Here is a 24,845-nt window from a genome sequence, read left to right as displayed (position 1 = left end):
AAAAATATGCATCTGAAAACTTATCAGATTGATGCTTTAAAATGTTATTTTAAAAAAATTCTAAGGGGGAGCATGCTCCCGGACCCTAGAGGGGTAATATTCTTCTCATCTTTTTCACCCCTGACCCATTTTCATGCCTGAAAGGTCTCCAAAAAAATCTTTATTTTGGAGTTAGTTGAACCAATGTTAAAATGATAGCTATTTTACAATAGACATATTATTGGTTTGGTTTCTGTAGGAAAAAAGAGCGGGTGGTGGCAGCGGAGCTCATTGGGTGCTCAGCACCCCTAAAGCTCTAACCCTAGAATCGCCTCTGCCAGCATGAATGTTGGCCAAACAGTTCATCTCACCTCCAAAACTCACACAGACCAAGATAACATGTTTTGTTCAGAAAACACACATTTCATTCACAACACACTGACCTAACACGAAAGCATTACATAAATGACAAACTTTTCTTTTTAATTTGAATGATTTTCCAAACAAATCAGTTAGAATACTGTAACACCTTTTCACTTTATTGAAAGCATTTGTAACAAGAATGATTCAGAAACTAATCAGAATTTCTGTCTTTTAATATGAATACTTAAAAATTACAGCCAAAAGTTGGAAAACAAGAGGAAAAAACTCCAGGGCTGTAAAACACATTCTATATTACCGTAACAATATGTGTTGGCTTAAAAATTATGTTTTAAGACCTTCTTTATTGTGTTATTATATAAGTATATTTGATAAAATACAATGTGTGATTTGTTGAGGTATTTTTATTTAAATTAACCTGTGTTATAATACATGCATATAATATTTTAATAGACAATCTTTCCGGTAAAATAATAAGTTAATAAGCTATTATATATTTTGTTTTAAATATATGTTTTATTCCTTATTATACTGAAATATGTTTAACTTATTTTAGATAGATATGATAGATAAAACACAACATGGAATTTATTAATAGACGTGCCGTACTTTGCGGCTGGAGTCTTGAGCTCTGCGCGCTCTTTCAGTGCGTGCACGGAGCCGCCGCAACGCGCCCTGCACTGTAGATCATAAACTGTTGTCGCTCCATCTCAACTGTGTTTTCTCCCAGCAGCTAACAATTTTTGATTTCCCAAAACTAACGTTTTGGGAACCAAAAATTGTTAGCTAGAATGGTAGGCAGGGTGGCATACGTGACATGTTTAATCTGAGTGATTTCTTAAGTTATTCACGTGTACGAACGTTCCTTGTGCCGCTATTTTGTATTGGAGTCTATGGGAAGTCTAGTTTCATTTTCACTTAAAAAGGGGCGGTGACGAAATTGACACATTAAAGTTCCCCGATGTGCCGGTAGTCCGTATAGGTAGGTAGTTAAACCAACACATCCTGCGCGAGATAATTCTCAAGAACAAAAATAAAACTGCAACAAGACGTCATCTGTCTAAGGTAAAGACACAAAATCTAAAGACAAGAGTCTGCATTAATCTGTCTCCATGTGTTTATTACACAAGATTGTTTCAGATTAGTTTAGTTCAATTTAGATTTTTACTCGTTTGTATTTTAATCGCAATAGTATTTTGTGATTTGATTTGTTCATATTTGCCTGTTCAGCATAAGGTTCGCGTGTTTTATCGCCTCCGCTGTCATTGTGAGAGAAAAAAAAAACATTCATTCATTTGCTTCATGTGATGTTAAACATGTAAGTGATGCTCTGTTTATCTGTTCTCTTCACAAATAAATAAACACATTGATTCGTATGCTAGTTGTAAGTTCATGATTAGAAATGAACATGTGAACGATAATAAAAAACATGAAATGACGGATAATAACTGACTGTGACGAATCTTTACAATGTGTTCATCCAAAAATGGAGATTAAAAAAAAGGGTAACACTTTACAATAAGGTTCATTAGTTAACATTAGTTAACTACATTAGTTAATATGAACTAATAATGAACATCACTTATACAGTATTTATTAATCTTTGTTAATGTTAATTTCAACAGTTACTAATACTTAATTAAAATCTTGTTAACGTTAGTTAATGCACTGTGAACTAACATGAACAAACAATGAACAGCTTTATTTCTATTAACTAACAGTAACAGAGATTAATAAAGACTGTAACAAATGTATTGCTCATGGCTTGTTCATTTTAGTTAATACATTAACTAATGTAACTTAAAAGTCTAATGCAACCTCTGGTGTGTGTGCGTGTGTAAATCCACATTATACTCAAATTTACAGATTCAAATAGTAGCCTACATTTATTTCACACAGTTGACTTCAAAAGTAACATTTTCAGCATTTTAGCTAAGCAGTTATAATATTTATCACCTGATAAACAGCTATTTTACAGTCCTGCATTACTACAGTAAAAGTTTGATTTTGAGTTAGTTTTTAACACCAGCCACCACTGCTGATTGTCTTAATATTGACTGAGGTAGTTAACTTGCAGTTCTATGGTAAAGCCTATTGTTTTAATTTGTATTCATTAAGGAGAAAATTAAAGCAACACTAAAGACTTATTGCTCTTTGCTCCCCCTACAGGTTAGACGCGTAATTGTTCATTAGAACTGCAGCATAGCTGGCTCTGATTGGATTGTAGGTCTGCCGTAAAGCAAGTTTTTGTAGTTTTCACTCGAACTACAGGACCACTACCCGACGGTTGGAAACTTCTTTAGTGCGGTTTTGGCCGATAGAGGGCTGCAAAGCGAATGTGAAAGTCCCATTCACCCTGTTTTGAGTGGATGAACCACTGAAACTTTTTTGGAAACGTTATTTTAAGGTAAAAAAAAACTCTTTGGTGTTGCTTTAAGAGAAAAAAACTATTCAGTAAGAGTATGTTTAGATAGAAATATTAAAGTCCATGCTTGTTGCATTTTCCAGGATAACCTACTGTGAAAATGGGCTGACATCCATGTTGTTTTTTAAAACTAAACTATTTTTAAGGACCATTATGTTTATGGTTACAGTCCATGCTTTTTAGATACTGGCTAGATCTACATTTAAAATAACTTGTATTAAGACTTGCTACAGTAGATACACTGTTAACGATTTCCCTGTATTTTTACAGTACGGTACTGGCAGCACGGTTGCCAGTAAGTTACTGTATTTTGGTTTTACAGTACTGTACTGTAATACCATTTTACAGTACACAAACTAGTACTGTATAGTTACAAAGCAGTACTGTACTGTAATTTTACAATATTTTATTACAGTAGTCTATTTTTACAGTAATTTACTGTAATGTCTATATTGACCCATAAATACTATTTATTACTTATTACAGTTAATACAATAATATTATATAAAATAGCTAGAGATTTAGGTTTAAATCTATAGTTATTAATATGGTAAAAATGCTATCCTTGACATGACATAATGAATTAAAAGGCAATCCAAGCAATGTTTGTATCAAAATTTTATTTAAAAAACATTTAATCGAAACAAAACATATTTAAAACAAGATTTTAAACAATAATAAACATATAATCAAGTAACATAAAATAAAATCAACAAGTATAAACCAGTTTGGAGACCCCTGCTGTATATTTAACTCTGGCAAATAGAAAACTGTTCCATAGTTTTCAGTTTAAAGTCCATCATCGACTAAAAGGTAACATTTCACTGTGGTAAAAAGAACACTGGCCCATAGTTTTAAATATTCTACTTGAATTTCATTTAACACTAAAAATAAATGCATTAAACTGTGGCAGACAGACCACAGTGGCCTTTACTTTGAAGTCGTCCATTCGAACTCAATCAGGGACTGCATGAAGCTGTTCACATGGGGGTTAATGGCCACAGCTTTTCTCTTCACCAAGTTCCTTGTCTTTTTGCTTGCTCCTTGTCTGGATGTGCACTTTTTCCCATCTTTGGAATTAATTCTATCCAGAAACCTGTTAGAAATATCATAAACATTAAGTCAACAAATATAAGATAGAAAAAGATTCTTAAAAAAACTAAACTTAGCCTTGAACTTACTCCTATTCTGAAACCTTTTGCTCTTATTCTACTGTTCCACACCTAATTACATTAAAATACAGAAGATTCACTTACCGCTGAACAAACTCTTTCCTCAATGGACAGCATCCACCTGGATCATGTCATGATTGAATGTCCTGAACAGAAAGTACAATTGTTACTGATTTGGACACAACTTTTTATTCTGAAAACAAAATCTTTTGTCAATAAAGTCCAGGGACACCTCTGCTAAATAAATACAATTATTAAATTAAATTTCTTATAACCAAAGTCTGAATATTTCTGTTTGTATATTTCTACATGGCAAACTAAGACAATTGTGTACATGTTGTGTATGGTCGTGTTACAGTGTTGTGTGTGGGAATTGTGAATGAGTGTATACATGGGTATTTAAAGAAACTGTAGTGGTAAAGTGCAAACTTACCGAACAATGTGCTTGGTGTGTGTCTGGTGTCACCCGTTGTGCCTCCACATCTGCCTTAACTCCTGAAAAGTGCAATGACACTCATGTAAACTACAAATAAAAAGTGATCAGCACATTCCTGTGTACTTTTACATGTGACGTGAAAGCATTTAATATTGCAGTCAAAAAAATACATGACTTGTAACTGTACATCATGTACTTGCCTGGTGCCTTTAAAGATGATCCATCTTACCCAATCCGACTTACAAGCAATGGTAAGACTGTAAAAAAGACAAATGTTACAAAATCTGTTAGCCATAGAAATAAGTAGACATTGTGAAGGAAATGGTAAAAGAAAACTTAGTAACACTTTACTATAAGAGTTTATTCCTTAACATTTGGTAATGCCTTAGCTAATATGAACTAACAATTAACAATATATTTTACAACATTAATAATATTTGATAAGGTTCATTGTGCAGAGACAAAGTGATTGATTTAAAAATGTATTAAGTGTTTAAATCTAATATCATGCTATGCTAACAAATAAAACATTACTGTAAGTTTTAAGTCAGTTGTAAAACAAATATATATATATATATATATATATATATATATATATATATATATATATTAGTTGTTATATTATATATAAATATCTAAATAAGTCTTTTTTAATTATTATTCTATAACATCTTGTCTACAGAAAATCTCTGAAAATGTCTCATTTAGTGCAGAAAATAGCGATTTATAGTGACAAGGTAAAAAGACTGTCCCTTTAATGTTTTACCCGGACGGCTGCGGTGTAACACTATTTCACGCAAAGTTTTTTAACAAGTTAGTAGCTAGCTGCTCACTTTAAAGATAAACATGATCGCCTAAATCTGAGCAATCCTGGTGATGCCAGTTTCCTACACGATGTTATAATGGACTATTTTACATCCAGAGTTGAAGAATCAGATGACAGAGACGAGAAGACAAAGGTACGTAAATGCGGAGCCCATTCTCTTTTCGTGCATTGATTTGATGTGTTTTGGAAACTTATATACAGCGTGTAATGCATCTGAAGTGGTGGAAACAATATGCCATAAAAATGTATTGGACAACTTACTGGGCGTGTAAAACGCTTAAGAGAAGATATTCTCTGCTTTTGTTGATACACCGTAATATAACAACAACAACAATAAGCGCGGCAATCCCTTTCGTTCATCTGATATTAAGATGAGCCCAGGTCTGAATTATATTTGGTCGAAGTTAAAGCTGCGATGAGTTCGATGCATGTATCCAGTTAAATATGAGGTTTCTTGTTTTCACTTCTGTGGAGGAGTTCGGTACTATGCTGTGTACGGGGTGTCAAGTCCTATCTGTTTACAACCACGAGTCAGCCTTGCCAAACAGTCGAACTTAATACTTTTCTCTGACGCTAACTGAACGGATGAAACGCCGAGATAAACGACCGTTATGCTGGGACCGCAAGACCGCGCTGGCGGGTTGTCTTTGTCCATTTCGTTAAAAATAGTTTCATTGTCACCACACTTTCAACACAATATAAACTCACCAAACCGTCATAATTTAGTTAAAACAACCCTATATTCATTAAAAAAAGGTGTAAAGCGAGTTAAAGCAGCGGTAGACATCTGTGTGTAACGTTAGCTTACTTTCTGAGGGAGATTGAAACTTTGTTGGCGACCGTTTTTCTCTCTCATTGCACGTTTAAAACAATATTGTGACAAACTATTGACAACATTCTTAAACTAAAAATTAAGTTTTCATGAAACAGAAATATTTCAAACTTACCGAACTGACAGAAATCAATCGTCCTCCTTCAGCTGCAGCCAAGAGTTGTGCTCTCCCTCTGTCTGTGTGATTTGACGTTGGCGCACTTTCTCTGATTATTGCAAGTACACCTGGCACATTACAGCAATGGCTACAGCAAGGTTACATCAAGACCAAAATATACTGTAAAATTTTCCCGCTCAAACTAATTTACCCAGAATGCATTATGAACTGCAGTACTGTACTGTAATGTACACATACAGTATAGTACTGTGGATTTTTACAGTACAGTGCTGCTAAATCTACAGCGACATCTAACAGTGTATGCTGAAAGTACTTGGGTACTTGACTTACAGTAAAGGGACTTTTGTTGTTTTTGTTGCACTAGAATTATTTTTGTTTTGTTACAAAAAATGTGCGACACAGATTATGTATTTTATTTCTTGAATCCATGAGAACCATGCAAGGATGCTTACTATAGTGTTGCCACACCTCATAGTTCTCATGCCACCCCATAAACAATTTTCTAGATCCACACCTGGTGGGTAGGGCTGTGTATCGGCAAGAATCTGTTAATACGATGTGTATCCCTGATACAACTGTCCCAATTCGATTCAAAGTGATACGTTGCGGCACTTTAAGCAATTCAATATACTGGGATGTTTCTTGTTTAGGGAATAAAATAGGATATAATTTTAGGAAAGCTGTCATCAAAAATGTACAACCCTTAGCAAAAAAAAATTAACTTGTTGTGTGAACTTGTTCCATAGTGAGCTAAGAACCAACCCGGACCCATAAAGAACCTAAAAATGCCTCTAAATGTAATTCCCAAACATAGGGCTGTGACAGTTGTCATAACCACTGCGGTGGTAAGTGCAGCCTGCGGTGGTGTGCATGTCACAAACTATGAAAAATATAAAGTACAATCTCGCCAGCGAGATATCTTCAAGTTCGTGTGAAATAGGGATGTCAATTTATGCAATTCCCCATTTTCGATGATCGTTTAAATGAGTGATTAATCAATAATCGTTAACAGTGCAACAAGCCTTTACTGCAGTGGCATATAGTCAAGCGAATTAATAGATTTTTTTCTAAATTACATGCTAGTGGGATTGTAAAATGAGTCCATGTAGTTGGTGTTTTGATAAAATCATCAATTGACACTTATATAGTAATGAAATATAATGACTTACAGTGTATAACTCTGCCTCACATGTGCACTCTGGTAACAGCATAGGGTAACAGTCGCATGTAAGTCTGTGTGTCCATGTCAAAATAAAGGTTTCTTTATTATCAGGTGTTATTTTTCTAGTTGTACACCTCACTTTCTGAGTCGTTGATTCACTGTTTGTTGTAATTATATCCAGGAGGATCTTTTCCCGTTGTCACCTGCAGCTTGGATCTGTGGCGCACTTAGCAAAGATGCTTATATTATGAAGATAGCAACCCTCTATTAGAAAACCTGTAACGCACCTCAGCCAGTCAATAATGATCAGTGATATCTGTTGCAGGAGTTCAGAGTGTTACGACACTGTTACAGTTTACATTTACCAGTTTCTTGCCAGAATTTAAGATTATATTTTAATCCGTTCATTAAAAATGGCATCTGGTCTCCATCTCTGTGATAGCAGCGTTAGCAGTGCTGCTATGGTGCGTTTGCAGACTCCCCTGAAGAGGGTCTTTGCTTTCAGTATGCTAACTGTATTTGCATTTCCTATCAGATAGACTGCGGATGCCATTTTGTTGTGATGGCGGCCAGCCTCATCTCGCATGCCATTAAAAAAACCCAGGTGTTTGCTTGGCATTGAGCATTGAAGTGATTATGGCTAGTTTAACTTCTGCGCACTCGCTTCATTTTTTTCTCAGGCTGTATTCGCCGCACACACGTGCATGCCGTTGCTTTTTCGAAAGTTTTATCGATTTGATTCTTATCAACAATTAATCAACTCCCTTTTGGAGCCAGCCTCTAGCAGCCAATCAATGAATTGCAGTTTAAATCACTTCTGTATTGGCTGCATGAGAGAGATCAGAAGGTTGCCCCTCCGTTTCATTAGGATTTGATCCTTAAGCAATAATTTTAAATATAGTAAACTGACAAACAACTTTAGCCATAATGCTGTGTTTACACCAACCGCGTTTCAGGCGTCAAAATCAAGCTTTTGACGCGCGTCAGAGGCAAAATCCACTTCTTGTGGGAGGGGCAAGTGCAATGCGGTTGTCTGTTTGCAGGATGGCTGATGTTGATTGTGCATTTATGGAAACAATTACCGGATTGTATTTAGCCACCTTACTATAGGGGGAAAATAAACAGCGCGGGTCGATAAACGTCACGTGACTCAAAAGTGAAATGTGTATTTACAACTTACCAGGTTGCCCAATGTCCTCATTGACACTCATCCAAGCGAGGTCCTTTTTATTCCTGTCTCTATAGAAATCTGATTTCAACATCCATGGCTCCTATCTCCTCATCTCTGCCCTTCCATTTGTTGTTGTGTCATCTCTCATATACAATATAAAACTCCTGAAAGCTTTACATAGTTTTTTCCCCTGTAAAACAGACAGAAAACAATATACAATATAGACGGTTTCATCGGACGCACGTGCGCTGATGTGATGGTCTGACTAGTTGCTAAACTGATCTCTTGAACAAATGCCTCGTCGAAAATAACAAATGTTTTGGTTTCGTAGGTAATCTATGTGTTGTTTTTTTGCTTGTTATATAAATAAACTACGTTTGAAGAACTTTGTTTTTAGCGGAGTTTACCGGAAGTTACATGCGGACCATGACAGCCGCTTGTTTATGTTGTTACTGCTGAAACCGTCTATACACAAACATGGACAATTACACTGCTTCATGTTCAAAGAAAAATATTTGGTTATTATATTTATTGGTTCTTCTTAACCCCAAATAGCTGGAAGAAATATGAAAAAAGACAAACCAAAACTCAGGTCTTAGGCCTTTCAGTTAACTATTTTGAAAATGACTGCTTCATAAGGATCACATCTCTAATGAAACATACAGAAATGCTGAGATACAACACAAGGGTAAATATAATCAGCATTATAGTAACCATATTGTTTTTTAAAACTTATGTGGATTCAGACTTGATTCTTAATGAGCACATTTTCGAATGTTTTCGAACACTTTTTCATTTTTGAGATGTAAATGAAGATAAGCATTTATTTTATTGGCACATTATTGAAATAGCTATATGACAGTTACCTTTTGTTACATTAATGTTCAACTATTTACATTTTCATGGATAAATACCAAATATCATACATCTTATAATGTGTTAGTATGTTTACATTGCCATGGAACTATAACATTACAAACCTACATGTTTGCAGACACACATAAATTGCGTCTGTCATTATGGAAGATATTACCACTCCCATCGGCTTTTTTGGAATTAAGTCATATAATTTGCCCTGTTTAGAAAATCTGGCCCTAGGAGTCTGATTTAATATCAGAATAAGTCACACTGTTCTTAAATTTTTCTAGCTGATTCTCTCAGAAAGATTTTCTGTGCCTTCCTATAGATTTATTAGATCTTGAACTAGACATTGAAATGCTGCTTCCACCCCCCTCTTATTCACTTGATAGCTGGTACTATAGATGACAATGTGTTGTCCAGTTTTTTTCTTGTTATATCCAAGAACAGTGTAGTCATTAATGGGTTTTTTTCTAAATTACAGGAAATTACACAGTTTCTTTGTTTCCATCTTTGTAAATGTCTCTCTTTGTTTCCCTCTTTGTAAATGTCTCTCTTTGTTTTCATCTTTGTAAATGTCTCTCCTTGTTTTCATCTGTTTTATTGTATCTGAACATACAGTATGCAAATGGATTCTCTGTGTCTCACGGTTGTTTACTTACAGGCCATGCGCCAAGATGGCATATGGGGGGGGGACTGAAACAAGTTTAATTTGAGGCACTGAATTAACTGGAAAATCTAAACTTAATCTTAATTAAAAACTCAAACATAATTAATATAAATAATATCAAATAAACGTAAGTATTATTCACAGCATGAAGCCGTTAACAACCCAGACAAAAAGACCTCCATCTGACGTCCGGCCAGATGTTACACTATAGTAGGTAGTCCGGTAGAGAGACGTTTAAATAAATTAGCGTTTGTGATTTACAGCACGATTTGACAATGTTGTGATAAGTAGGCTATACTAACTTTGTAACTTGTACCCCCAACCCTGGACATAGCAGATGTATGTAGCCAAGTACAAAGATGTCCGTGGCAAAGACTCAAGAAGAAAACTCTAGTGAAATGTACCAACCAAGCACCAGCAAAGAGGTTGGTAGCCAGGATGACCAGCCAACCCTTATACATCCCTGGCCATACCTGGAAGAATTTTTCCGAAATGGTTGACTTCAAAAATAACTTTCAAATGTGCTGCAAGCTCTGTGCACCCAAGTACCACAAGCTAATGGCTTTCAAAAACTCGTTGTCCAATTTGAAAAGGCACATTTAATTATTCTGAAATTTTGTTATATTCAATATTGAAATTCGACTTTAGACAAATTTTATCTGAGCTTATATTATTGCTTTATATGCAATATTTGTAATTGTGCAAAGCTATAGTTTTTGTTATTATCAGATTTTTGACAATATTGTAGTGACCTAGTAACATACTAATAATGGTCAATTTGCAATGTTTGCTATGGCTTGGTACATGCCATGATTTGCTTGCTAGCAGTAGGCTATATGATTCAATGTTGCAAACTCATTTGGTGGGCTCTGTGTGTGAGATTTAAAGTTCGACTTTAACCAAATGTTATCTGAGTTTATATTATTACTAATATAAGTAATGCAACATTCCAATAAAGGTTATTGATGACATGCCCCTGAAGTTTGAATTTTTGCATCATTACAGTACTTATCATATCTTCCGCTCCATGAAACTAATGCTCAGTAGTACACATATGGTTCTTTAATGTATTTGCATTGTATAAAAATGTGTTAATTTTCAATGGGCTATATGCAGCTGAAACAGGTAGCCTAGTGAATCGCAAATTTTTCTACATTAACATTTTAATATGACATTGTAGTCATTATGGTCTTTTTTTTTTTGAGGAGGTGGGGTAGTGCACAATGGGTCCCTGTGGCGCAGCCTAAGCTTTTGAACGGCATTATTTTCCTTACATTACTTTTACTTTTATACTTTAAGTAGTTTTGAAACCAGTACTTTTAGACTTTTACTTGAGTAAAAAGCTTTAATTTATACTTCAACTTCTACAGAAGTGTTTTTAAATCTTATTATCTATACTTCTTTCTTAGTAATAAATGTGAATACTTTTGACACCAATGCATGTGCCTTTTTAGGAACAAATGTTTACTTTTTGAAAGGGTAGCAGCCCAGTGACAGCTTGTGTAACTTTTTATCAGAGAATGTGCTGCCCTCTAGAGAGGATATAAAAATTAAATATTAATACAATATTTTGTAATTTTGTTAACTTTTAGCTGGGTCTCAAGACTATAGAAAAGTTTCTGGTAGCACAGCTAGCACAGGGCAAACGTGCAAAATGGGAAATTACTATGCCTTGCTTGAGGGGCTTGCAATCTGTATTTTCTGTACATGTTTTTTCAGTGTTATTAACATTCTGTTTTCTTTATAAACCACAGCATCATTTTGACCTGAAGCTATGAATTTGTTACTTCATTTACTTCATTTACAAGGTATAGTGCAGTTTGCTTGTCATTCATGTCAATAGGCTATGAACACACAAATTGACATTATGTCACTTTAAACATGACACAAGTGTGGCTGCTGGTGTATTTAATAAACAATAACTACTACCATTTTCTAATATTTTTCTCACAGGTGTTTTGCTGTATGAGACGTTTGCATGGCAAGTGACAATGCCAAAGGAAATTCATGGCCTCCAAGGTTCCTGTCTGGTTATACCGTGCTCTTTCTCTTACTCTTCATACCCATCTACTAACCCACATAGAGTTGTGTGGTATCAGTATGTGTCGAAAGGCTACCCTTTAGTGTACGATCCCCGGTATCCATATGCCGTCATTGGCAAGTTCAGAGGAAAAACTGATTTATATGGCAACCCATCAAAACGGAGTTGCAGTCTGCTGATCAAAGGTGTGGATCTGTCCCACCATCAAGAGAAATTATATGCATGGATTGACCCAGAAAATGTTGGATGGCGCACCTATATGTTTTTTAATGTCACCTCCAAAATTCTTGTTGAAAGTACGTAAATAATCTCTTTTTTTTATTTAACTTACTTTTGTTAACTTGCTGTATTTTTCATTAATTCTCCAGCTGATGATAGTGGTAGAACAAGCACTCATTATCATCTTATAAGCAACTGGGCCAATTTGTCACACTTTATGCTCTAATTATTATTTAAAAAAATAATAATTTAAAGCGTAAATAATGTAATTTCTAACCTTTTGGCCTTGTAGCAGATCCGCCACAGCCCACCATCAATATTTACGGAGGGGAAAAGATCGGTGACAGCATGACAGTGACATGTTTTACCTTCCACACCTGTCCATTCAGCAAACCAAACATCACTCTGAAGGGTATTGAGGGATCAGATAAAATAGATGAAGTTCATATAAAAAATGGTCAATGGAAATCCAATCTGACGCGCACCGGTGATGTGAAGGCTATACGCTCAGATATTGAGTGTACTGTAACACATTATGGAGGCATAACTGCAAGAGCTGAAATGCACAAAGATTCAGCATGTGAGTGAACAAATAAATGCAATTAATTAAGCGTTAATGTTTAGGTCACTGATACATACTAATAGTCACCCTTATATTACATACTCATTTTGTTTAGAGGTAAGAAGTGAAATCTTTCTTTGAAGCTTGAAGTACAGCAAAATGTCATAGTGTTTTTTTTATTGTGTTAATTGCAAAAAATTTTAATCTGCTTTTTACTTCAGGTATTCATTCTAATATAACCATTGAGCCTAAACTGGCAGATGTCACAGAGGGTGTTGAAAAGACCTTCACTTGTACCGTCCACCATTCCTGCCAGAATAATCCTCCGATCCTCTACTGGAACTATGAGAACATGTTGGTCAATAATGATACAAAACAACTTACAGGGTTTGAATTGGCCACCTTTTCCACCATAACCTTTTTGGGGGCAAAGAAAGACAATGGGAAGAAATTAATCTGCACTACAAATATTTCTGGACAGAAAATCACAGCATCTGTCAACTTACATGTGAAACGTGAGTGATTTGAAAACACAATGCATGATGTGTAATTTCTTCACATTTCATTCATATTGTTTTCTGTTGCTTATTTTAGTTTAAAGCCAAACCAGTCAATTACCGCCATAATGAAATGTATTTACTTTGTTTATATAATTTTCTTGAACATCTAGGTCATCAGTAATGGTACTTCCTCCAAAATCACAAATAATTTATTAATGTCAAGTTTTATGACTTGTGACTCGACATAATTACAGAAGGCTTGAGACTTAACTTAGACTTTGACAGCAATGACTCGAGATGTGACTTGGACTTGAGCCCTGTGACTCGAAAAACATCATAATCAGATCAGAGTCATTTCACTCTAGATGGGTCTCTGCATCGTGCACTTGATCCATTGTGCTTGACATCGCTGCTTCTGACAGCGCTGCCCTGTTTGTTTGATCACCGCACAGAGGAATGAGAGAGTGGTTGCGATTACTAGTGTTTGCCTTATCATCACCATTACTGCTGCTGGTAAATGTTAAAGAGCGACTGTGGTCCAAAACAAAATGTTACATTTCCTTTGGTGTGTAAGTATGTATTAGTACGTGTTAACGATATGCAAAAGGCACAACCCCAAATCAGAAAAAGTTGGGACACTGTAGAAATTGTGAGCAAAAAAGTAATGGAATAATTTACAAATCTCATATACTTATATTTTATTCACAATAGAATATAAATAACATTTCAAATGTTGAAATTGATACATTTTGAAATGTCATGCCAAATATTGGCTCATTTTGGATTTCATGAGAGCTACACATTCCAAAAAAAGTTGGGAAAGGTAGCAATAAGAGGCCAGAAAAGTTAAATGTACATATAAGGAACAGCTGGAAGAGGACCAATGTTTAGGAATAGGAATGTTGTCCCATTCTTGTCTAAAACAGGCTTCTAGTTGCTCAACTGTCTTAGTTCTTCTTTGTCGCATCTTCCTCTTTATGATGCACCGACTGTTTTCTGTGGGTGACAGATCTGGACTGCAGACTGGCCATTTCAGTACTCAGATCCTTCTTCTACGCAGTCTTGATGTTGTAATTGATGCAGTATGTGGTCTGGCATTCTCATGTTGGAATATGCAAGGTCTTCCCTGAAAGAGACGACGTCTGAATGGGATCATATGTATCTAGAACTTGGATAAACCTTTCAGCATTGATGGCACCTTTCCAGATGTGTAAGCTGCCCATGCCACACACACTCATGCAACCCCAAACCATCAGAGATGCAGGCTTCTGAAATGAGCGCTAATAACAACTTGGGATGTCATTGTCCTCTTTGGTCCGGATGAAATGGCGTCCCGGTTTTCCTAAAAGATCTTCAAATTTTGGTTCGTTGGACCATAGAACAGTTTTGCACTTTGCCAAAGTCCATTTTAAATGAGCCATGGCCCAGAGAAAATGCCTGCGCTTCTGGGTCATGTTTAGATATGGCTTTTTTTTGACCTATAGAGTTTTAGCTGGCAGCGGTGAATGGCACGGTGGATTGTGTTCACCGACAATGTTTTCTGGAAGTATTCCAGAGCCCATGTTATGATTTCCATTACAGTAGCATTCCTGTATGTGATGCAGTGCCGTCTAAGAGCCCGAAGATCAAGGGCATCCAGTATGGTTTTCCGGCCTTGACCCTTATGCACAGAGATTGTTCCAGATTCTCTAAATCTTCAGATGATTTTATGCACTGTAGATGATGATAACTTCAAACTCTTTGCAATTTTTCTCTGAGAAACCCAGAAAACAATTTTTCGCCGCAGCATTGGGGAATTGGTGATTCTCTGCCCATCTTGACCTCTGACAGACACTGCCACTCTGGGAGGCTTTTTTATACCCAATCATGTTGCCAATTGACCTAATAAGTTGCAAATTGGTCCTTCAACTGTTCCTAATATGTATATTTAAATTTTCTGGCCTCTTATTGCTACCTGTCCCAACTTTTTTTGGAATGTGTAGCTCTCATAAAATCCAAAATGAGCCAATATTTGGCTTGACATTTCAAAATATCTTACTTTCAACATTTGATATGTTATCTATATTCTACTCTGGATAAAATATAAGTTTATGAGATTTGTAAATTATTCCATTCCTTTTTTTACTCACAATTTCTACAGTGTCCCAACTTTTTCTGATTTGGGGTTGTACATACCCAAAAGTAAACGATGACGCAAGTATTTATCTCCAACGTAAATCTCTTTTCTTGGACTCCAACAAACACAGGGATTGTAGGCAACAGTTTACTTCCTGGGCCTGTTGATGTGGACAAGACCGACATTATCATAATTCCTCTTGCTTGGACTCACAGCCTGTAAGTTAACTCCTGTTAGCATTGCATTGTTGCCGAATCTTTCAAACATGGTATTCAGACCAATTACGACGTACATATTAGGCGAGTTAGGGACACAGTGATTTTCAGATCGATGAGTTATGTGCAAAATCAAAAAGCAGTCTATCTGGAGCTACAAAACGGTATGTAGAAAATATGTGTTTTTTAGCCATAAACCACGCCAAAACATTAAATACACAAAAGAACAGTCTTTAGCAATGAAATAGGTGAACTTGAACATATTTAGGGCCCGAGCACCTAAAATTAGTTTTTCCTCAAATTTTTTATTTATTTTTTAAACATTTTTGGTCAATTCGGGGGCCTTAACATACTCGAAAAAGCTCTGTACCTCCTCCTGTAATGCAAAAACAAATATTGGTGCACAGATCAGGCACACATGTACACACATGCACTAGAGTTGGTACGTATATAGATCTTATTAACCTTAACAACTTTCGCACTCAAACCTATTAGCTCCACCCAACAGGAAGTCGGCCATTTTGGATTGTTCTAAAAGTGCATGCTGTGAACTTTTACATACTCCTCCTAGGGAACCAAACAAGGTGAACATGATGCCGAGACATTGCACTTGCTAAATTGCGAAGAGGTTTTTGATATCTTCATAGACAACATTCTCATCTACTCTTCTTCCCTCTCAGAGCTCTTCTTCCCATCTTTGCTATGCAATCAACCAACAAGGAGTACAGATGGACCAGAGGAAGGTGGAAATGATTAGCAACTGGTCATTTCTCTCTTCTGTGAAGGATCTCCAATGTTTCTAGGATTCACTAACTTTTACAGAAAATTCATCCATAATTACAGTCTCATCAGTTGCACCCCTTACCTCTTCGTTGAAGAGTCAACCCAAGTCATTGTCCTTGTCACCTGAAGCTGTCACTGCTTTCAATAGCTTCAAGGAAGCCTTTTAGTCCGCGCCTGTTCTGGTCCACCCCGGATCCTGATCTCCCTTTCGTAGTTGAGGCCTCCTCCACTGGAGCTGAGGGACTTCATAGAACAAGGAAGACATCAGCCCGTTTTAAGGACAGTGAAAACAGCGCTATAGAGATAAGCAAATTGTGTGAAAAATACCACATTTTTTTACACGTGAAACATGAACACATGTTATATTGCGCAATGTAAACACAATCAAAGCTTCAAAAACACAGGAAGAACGGGACCTTTAATGTTGGATGTCTTTGAAAACTGCTTCATGAGTTGTTTGCGGTAAGTTAGACGACTTTTTTATTTTGGAAATCTTCACTTAAGAGCATATAATGTAAATGAGACGAACATGTAGTGAATCATATGTTACTCAGTGTTGTATACAGTGTTGCTTGGCTCATGACTCGCTCCTCCCGCAGATCGTGACTCCTCCTTCCAAATATTTCCGTGCTTTATCGGAAAGAATTGCTAGAGCTGATCTGTCTTTTAATAATCTTATAAAACTAAAGACTCTTTGTTTATATGAAGGATGTAATAGTACTCTATAGGTACTCAAGATTAACATCAGATATGCAGAAACAGCGACTGAACTCTAACATCAACAATGTGCAACAATGCAACAATTGTTGTTTTTAAAAATCTTTTGAATGTTTATGTTTTGCACTTGTCATATAAGCATTTACCTGTCGTGTCCAGCTGTTTTTTTTTTTTTACAGATAATTACAGATATATATCATATAAATATGCACAAATTCAGAATTACTGTTGTAAAAATATTATTTTAAATGTGTGGTAATATTGATAATGCATGTTTTCAGCTAATTTCCTGTATAAGGCTAATGTGGCACCCCAGATCACCGCATTACATCATTCCTGTGTGGTGATACCCTGCACTTTTAACATACAAGAGAAATGTAAGTTTTTTGGGTCTCAGAAAAAGGTTACATGTACCACAACGGACCGAGCAACATCTCGGACAACTTCAGAGGCCGCACAAGACTGCTTGGAAACCCAGCTGAACAAAACTGTACGGTTGAGATTGATGACGTAAAACCCCATGACAATGGATCGTTGTGTTTCCAAGCAGAAGAAGATAAATACACATTTAAAAACAGCTGTGTGTTCATTCTGATACAAGGTACAAAAGCATATACAGACACACAATACTACATGAATGTAATTGAATTATATCAAAACTAAACATCAAACCAAGTGATATTATATATTTGTCTGCAACTTGAGTACACTTTATGCTTTACTTTTTAAACATTTCACAAAAAGAGTTTTGTTAGGTTAGGTTTTAGGTTAAGAAAGGCAAGCATTAACACTTTCTAGTTGTTAAAAAGTTAGTTGAACACGTAATGCGATAAACTACCCATGTGGTTACTTGTCTAGACATCTGTATGAACTTCATGCATCCACTAAAATGCACTTTGAGACCAGCTGGTTTAAAGAAATAGATCAAATTACTTTTCAGAATATCTCCAGAATAGTAATACTTTTTAATAGTTACTTATAGCATTTGTTTCGCAGACATTTGTTTTTATATTTTGTTATATATAAAAAATTTAATTATACATTTGTGTCCTGATCATGACGTTAAACTGATCCAATAGGGTCTAGTTCGGGTAACCTACCAGAAGATCTTGGATCAATATGGTTATGGGGACCGACCTAGTGTAACTATTGAAGTACCTGGGCAGCAGCAGTGATACTTAAACCCCACTGTGGCAAGTACACAGTTCTACTTTGGAAAGGCCGGTGGGGGCAAGACGTAGGCAAGTAAAGGGAGACCATTGAAAGGCGAAATCTACTGCGCTCCACGCTTGAGGACCTGCGACCCTTCGTGGAGTAACCTAGCAAAGAATACAATATGGACCCACAACATAATTCAAAGGATGCTGGCACGGTCGTCGCCCAGTCAAAAAAGGACCGCGGTGGTAGGTCGGCCTCTTTGCCCGCCACTGGTTACATCAAGTCAGCGAAGAGTGGCAACATTAAGCAGTTCAGTGTTGCTACCTATAACGTTAGAAATTTAAACGACACCATCTGTAGCGAAACAGGGGTGATCATCACGCACAAAGTTGATCGAATCATAGTCGGCTGCGAGAAACATCACATCGACCTCGTAGCACTTCAAGAGCACCGACTCCGAACACCCGACTTGGTGGGCTATAAGAAATACAGCAGCTGGACGATGGCTCATACAGATTCATTGAAAAGCCATGGATCAGCCTTGTTATACAACAACAGAATTGCTCAGTTGATCATCTCTGTCACCACTAAATCAGAGCGTTTAATTGCCATGCATTTAGAAGGCAATCCTAAAATATGCTTTGTGTCCGCATATGCCCCGACAGAGACATCAGATTCTGCAGTAAAATACATATTCTATGATGGTCTTGAAGAACTGATAAAGTCAATTCCGCCACACACGGTCACCATTCTTGCCGGTGACTTAAATGCAAGAATTGGTAAGGATAGACACGACACCAATCCTAGAGTAGTAGGCAACTTCAGCTACCACGCAATGTCGAACGGCAATGGTCAAAGACTAATCAGCATGTGTGAGTTCCTAAGTCTGCGCAGAGCGAACTCTTGGTTCCAAAATCGACCAACGAGACTGCGCACATATAGGAGCCCAAAAGGAGACTTCGCTCAACTCGACCACATTGTCTTCAACACCAAGTGGTGGAAGTCAGTCAAAAACTGTTGCGCTTACAACACCTGCGCCATTGGATCAGACCATAAGATGGTGAGCGCCAAATTCAAACTGGCGCTGAGAACAGCCAAAAGCTCACCCATCGCCAGGTGCACCTTTCAGAATGATAAACTGAAAGACGCTAACATCCAAGCGACTTTCGACCTGGAACTTCGTAATCAATTCACCGCTCTTCTTGACGAGTTGAGTCAACCCGAAAACGCCCAGGACCTAATACAGCAAAGAGCTGACACACTCAACACTGCGCTGGTAGCAGCGAGTGAAAGGGTCCTGGGCAAAAAACAGAAGTCAAAACAGCCGAGCTGGGTCAGCAGTGGCGAAAGACGATTTCAAGCGAAATCAAACAAAAGAAAAGAGAGATCAGTGGAGAAACAAGCAGTCGAGTGTCAATAAAGCTTTCGAAATTGACGAAGAGGCATATTTCAACACTCAACTAGAAGCTCTCGAACTGGCAAATCAAAAACACGAGAATTGCACAATGTGGACTCTAATCAACAAAATCTCACAGAAGCCGCAAAATGCTGCAGCAAGCAAAGTTTGAATGCTCGATGGCTCTCAACCAAACTCAAAGACTGAGCTCATTAGCGATTGGGGCAAGTACTTCTGCCAACTCCTCAACAAAAAGAGCGCGAAGGTGGAAACAGTCAACTTTCCAGAACCAAGCCCAGATATCGCTATTTCAACAATGAGTCCTACACGAGAGGAAGTGGTGAGAGCGATAAAACAGCTTAAGCGGAACAAGTCGCCAGGATCCAATTATGCAATGACTGCAGAAGTCCTCAAAGATGGTGGAGAATTCATAGTACATGAATTGCACTAACTCTGCGAACTCGTTTTTAAGCATTGCTGCGCACCAAAACAATGTACGTCGAGTTTAATCATCCCACTGCCCAAGAAGGGCAACTTACGGCTAATGAACAACTTCAGAGGAATCAGCTTGACATCCATCGCAGCAAAAACATACAATCGCATTCTCCTCAACCGCATCCAGAATCCTATCGACAAGCTGCTTAGAAACAACCAGGCAGGCTTCAGGAGCGGACGTAGCTGCACACAGCAGATTCACATCCTGCGAAGAGTCTCCACTGTGACCTTTATCCCGACCGGATACGAAGAGATAGATGAAATTGTTTGCAATGCAAAGTTTTGGGGTGATAAAGTGGTTAATGGTTCAAGTGTCAAAAGAAAGTGGCATATTTTGAAACAAGCATTGTGCTGTTGCATTGCATATCTGTATCTGATGGTCTGTGGTTTATTATTATCATCATCAGGAATTCAAGGTGTTGGAATGGAGATTTATGGGCCGTGTGTTATAGCTCCTGTACTTGTGCTACTGCTTTGCACTGCAGTTATCGTATTCAAGAAGAGACGCAGGTAACTAACATGAATATATTTATGTGTCTTGTGTGTGTTTATCTTATCCTGGATTTTATTCAAAGATAATTTTTTTTATCCTATAGCTCTAGGATGTCCGAAATAAAAGCTGTCTGGAATAACCTTAGAGGAGAAGTGAATTACATCAGGCAAGTGCATTATCATATTAAATATAATTATTTTTAAAGTGCATATTTATAAGACATTTTTATTGTGCTTATTTTTGTATCAAGGTTTCACAACGAAATATCTCCATAAAAGGTATATTTTTATTCTATACTCTACACATCACCAGATATAAATTTTATCCAGATATCAGTGAAAAATACTGACTTCAGATCATTGATTTTTTAAGCAATCTTATTAGAGACCATGGTTGAGCAACCAGCAAATTTACCAGGAGGTGGTACATGAATGTTGTTCTTATCTGTACATCACTTTTCACAGCAAAAAGTCCAGTATTAAATTAACTCTCACAGAGTTGATTTCAACACTTTTTCAGAGTTTGTACTGCCCCACAAAGTGCAGTAACTTCGCAAACACTGAAACCAAGAAAAATGCCTTTAAAGTTTTTTACACCAGCCAGTCAAACATGTTATTGCAATTTTGGCACACACGTTTCTCTGAAATGGGACAAAACTGAACCAGGAGACTTTGTCACAAGACACAACAGATCTCACAAAGACCATTTCAACCCTTACCTCAATTTTGTGTAGTTACTGCGCTTTGGCTTTGTAGGGACGTAGCTCCACACTTATCAGAGTTAAATGTACACTTTTAAGATGGTTATTTTTTTAAAGCAACACTAAAGAGTTATTGCTCTTTGCTCCCCCTACAGGTTAGACGCATAATTGTTCATTAGCACTGTCGTAAATACTGCAGCAAAGCTGGCTCTGATTGTATTGTAGGTCTGCCGTAAAGCAAGTTTTTGTAATTTTCACTCGAACTACAGGACCACTACCCGACGGTTGGAAACTTCTTTAGTGAGGTTTTGGCCGATAGAGGGCTGCAAAGCGAATGTGAAAGTGCCATTCACCCTGTTTTGAGTGGATGAACCACTGGAACTTTTTGGTGTTGCTTTAACACTAGTTCAGAGCCATCTTTGGCTGTGATCATTAAAATGCAAATGTGACCAGTCACGGAAAGTAAGGACACAAGTCGGATCTGGGGCATTTTGAGTTATTCATAGATTCTGAAAGTGCAGTTTTCTAACAATGTGTAACACATGGAAATCTGATAAGATTTGGAGAAGTTGTGGCCATTTGAATGTAACACATTCAAGAAAGAGAATGCTGAGAAATTTGAGAAAGAAAAAAGTTACACTCTCCCTTTTCCCTGGCTGGAGAGACAATAGGGCTCATTTACATCTCATTTAGCTAAGCCATACCCCCTATAAAGCCGTTTTGAGATACATCATATGTAGTATTTTATTACAGAAGTCCGAATGAACAACATGCAAAAATAAACAGGACTTTTACCTTTGTGGGGATCACAAGTCGAATCCAGTCTGTTTCAGATGTTTGAATCATCCAATGATTTTTGTCCATAAATGCGTATAATCCGTGAAATATAGATATAGTCTATTAGTACATCAGATTTCGCATGAACTTCTGGTATACAATCTGAGGACTATTTACATCGTAACATGTAAGGGTATATCAGATTACACTCCGGTATTTACGTTCCGTCAAACACATGAACCCGCCTTCAAATTTTGTATTTAAAAAAGGGACGTAGTATAATAGATAATCCAAAAACAGCACTGTCGAAAACGTGAAGTCCTTAAGGGATGTTACCAATCGCTCGCTCGTTGCTCCATCAGCCAATGACTTCATGGAAAATATTGATAGACAAAACATGTAGCCAATTATATAAAGAGTTCAGCGATCTCTGTGTAACTTATGAGTTTGACTTCATGCTGCGCTGCAAGACGTCAAAGTACAGCGAGAGCGAGTCGAAATAAAACTACTCCGTAAGATTTCTTGAAGAGGTCTCGCGGAACTTTGACGTCATCCGACTGCGGCGCCCCATAAAGTCAGTGACGCGGCTGACGTACGATGCGGCTGACTGTTATTTGTTCCGCCCCAGCTTCTTTTATTTTTCTTTTGTTTTGTGCGCCCGAGCTTCATTTACAGTCTGGGGAGACGCACGCTACAAGTAAAAAAAAAAAAAAATAAGCAAACTTGTCTGAGAAACAGGGCAGCCGCGTCACTACAGTCACGTGACTTCACGCTCGAGCCGGAAGAGAAGACATTGCTGAATAAAGTCGTAATTCTTGCTATTTTTGGACCAAACTGTATTTTCGATGCTCCAACACAATCTTACTGACCCACTGATGTCACATGGACTACTTTGATGATGTTTTTATTACCTTTCTGGACATGGAAACTGTACATAGATTTTCAATGAAGGGAACAGAAAGCTCTCGGACTAAATCTAACGATAAAACATCTTAAACTGTGTTCCGAAGATGAACTGAGGTCTTCCGAGTTTAGAACGACATACGGGTAAGTCATTAATGACATTATTTTCAGTTTTAGGCGAACTATCCTTATTCAGTAGTCACGCTGTTCCCTTTGGGGGCGGAGGCGAAAACACAAGCTTATCCAGTATGTAAATATACACACAGACAATGACGCTCCCCGCTGCACGCTAGAATCTCCGGAAAAACAAGCCTATTTTAACCGCAAAATGTACCCTTTTAAATATACAAAAACTGCTATCTCAAACATGGAGAGGCTTCTTCGTGATCTCAACTAACAGATTCTGCAATAAAACGAAAATCACAAATTTTGAAAAAAAAACTTTGATTCTTATTTTCTCGAAACTTGTGCTGCCGACTTGTGTCCCTGGTTTCCGTGACGGGTCACAAATGAGCTAATGAAATGGAAACACTGAACAAAATGATGGTGACTTTAAATAAAACAGCCAACAAACTTTACAAGTTAGATGTAAAATGCAATTTTAGGTTTCAAACAGAGATGGTGAATGAGAAGATAAAGTTACAGAGGAGCATTAAAAAATTTGTGTAAACAATTAAGTTTTACTTAACATTCAATCTGCAGGACACATGGAAATGGAAGACTGCAATGTGTGGGCGGAGTGTAATTACATCTCCAAGGATTTGGTTTAACACCGGCATGATTAACTTTATAGATTAACTCCAACTCAATTACAGTTTACTCTAAATATGTTAAATTTACTCTTTGGGTGTTGAATTCAACTCAGAAATGTTTAACTGTGAAATTTTAACTCTCCAATGTTTGCTGTGTTGTTTGAGTTGTATTTCTGGGAAATTATTATATTTTGTCATTTTATAATTAGTCATGTATATATCTAACATACTAGATATTAAAATTTGACGTAATTCCTAGATTTGGCATTTTTTTCTTGCTGAGACAGTAATACAAGTGTTTATTTTCTAGAAATACCACAAGGATCTGAATGGTTTCATACCTTCATAACAAGCTGACTAACATGGTAATTATCATATTTATGGGAATATAGCCATCATTTTGTTATAATGCACAAGATGTAATCACATGAAAAATATGTAATGTTTTTATTTTAAGAAAATTTTTTACTAAACATACTAAACATTTTTACTAAATGTTCTTTACAGAAGCAAATACAAATGTTTTTTTTTTTTTTTTTTTTTTTTGAAAACTGTGTGAAACAATTTATTTGTGAAATTAAAATGTTGTCTAAGAAACTCTTGTAGCTTTTTTATGCACAAAACACTTTTCACAATAAGTAGTTCAAAAGCAGATTTTCAACGGCAGATCTCATACCATACATCAAAGCTTTAAAGGAACACGCCCAGATTTTGGGAATTTAGCTTATTCACCGTATCCCCCAGGATTAGATAAGTCCATACATACCTTTCTCATCTCTTTGCGTGCTGTAACTCTATCTGAAGCAGCCCCCGCTAGCTTAGCTTAGCACAAAGACTGGAAGTGAATAGCTCCAGCTAGCAAACTGCTCCCAATAAGTGACAAAATAACACAAACATTTTCCTATTTATGTGTTGTGATTGGTATAGTCACTCCGTGTACAAATAACAAGGTGATTTGAGACACAGCTATCTTTTAACAGTATACATA

The 24,845-nt window shown here is 36.9% G+C and overlaps 2 protein-coding genes and 1 long non-coding RNA gene across 3 annotated transcripts in view; 2 read left to right on the top strand and 1 right to left on the bottom strand.

Annotated features, from left to right (window-relative positions):
* Positions 1–24,845, top strand: part of LOC135770774 (uncharacterized) — a 124,325-nt gene that overhangs the window by 31,988 nt on the left and 67,492 nt on the right. The window lies entirely within an intron of this gene.
* LOC141282500 (myelin-associated glycoprotein-like) lies at positions 1,381–24,335 on the top strand. Its single transcript, XM_073815548.1, has 9 exons — positions 1,381–1,425; positions 11,785–11,838; positions 11,984–12,367; positions 12,583–12,870; positions 13,074–13,367; positions 20,640–20,742; positions 20,829–20,891; positions 20,976–21,003; positions 23,808–24,335. The coding sequence occupies exons 2-8, from the start codon at positions 11,805–11,807 to the stop codon at positions 20,998–21,000; spliced, it is 1,191 nt and encodes a 396-aa protein (XP_073671649.1). The 5' UTR covers positions 1,381–1,425; positions 11,785–11,804; the 3' UTR covers positions 21,001–21,003; positions 23,808–24,335.
* Positions 3,622–6,366, bottom strand: LOC135770336 (uncharacterized). The gene is made up of 5 exons (XR_010542592.2): positions 6,167–6,366; positions 4,594–4,650; positions 4,391–4,452; positions 4,042–4,103; positions 3,622–3,881 (listed from the first exon to the last, which is right to left on the bottom strand). It is a non-coding gene; the product is annotated as an uncharacterized lncRNA (long non-coding RNA).

This window comes from Paramisgurnus dabryanus, chromosome 8 (assembly GCF_030506205.2).
Source record: "Paramisgurnus dabryanus chromosome 8, PD_genome_1.1, whole genome shotgun sequence".
Taxonomy (NCBI): Eukaryota; Metazoa; Chordata; class Actinopteri; order Cypriniformes; family Cobitidae; genus Paramisgurnus; species Paramisgurnus dabryanus.
This window is presented reverse-complemented; position numbering and strand designations above follow the sequence as displayed.

Coding starts and splice junctions, on each gene's coding strand:
- LOC141282500 (XM_073815548.1), top strand. CDS start 11,805: ATGAATTTGTTACTTCATTTACTTCATTTACAAG. Junction 13,368..20,639: donor TGTCAACTTACATGTGAAAC/GTGAGTGATTTG, acceptor TATCATCATCAG/GAATTCAAGGTGTTGGAATG. Junction 20,743..20,828: donor GTATTCAAGAAGAGACGCAG/GTAACTAACATG, acceptor TTTATCCTATAG/CTCTAGGATGTCCGAAATAA.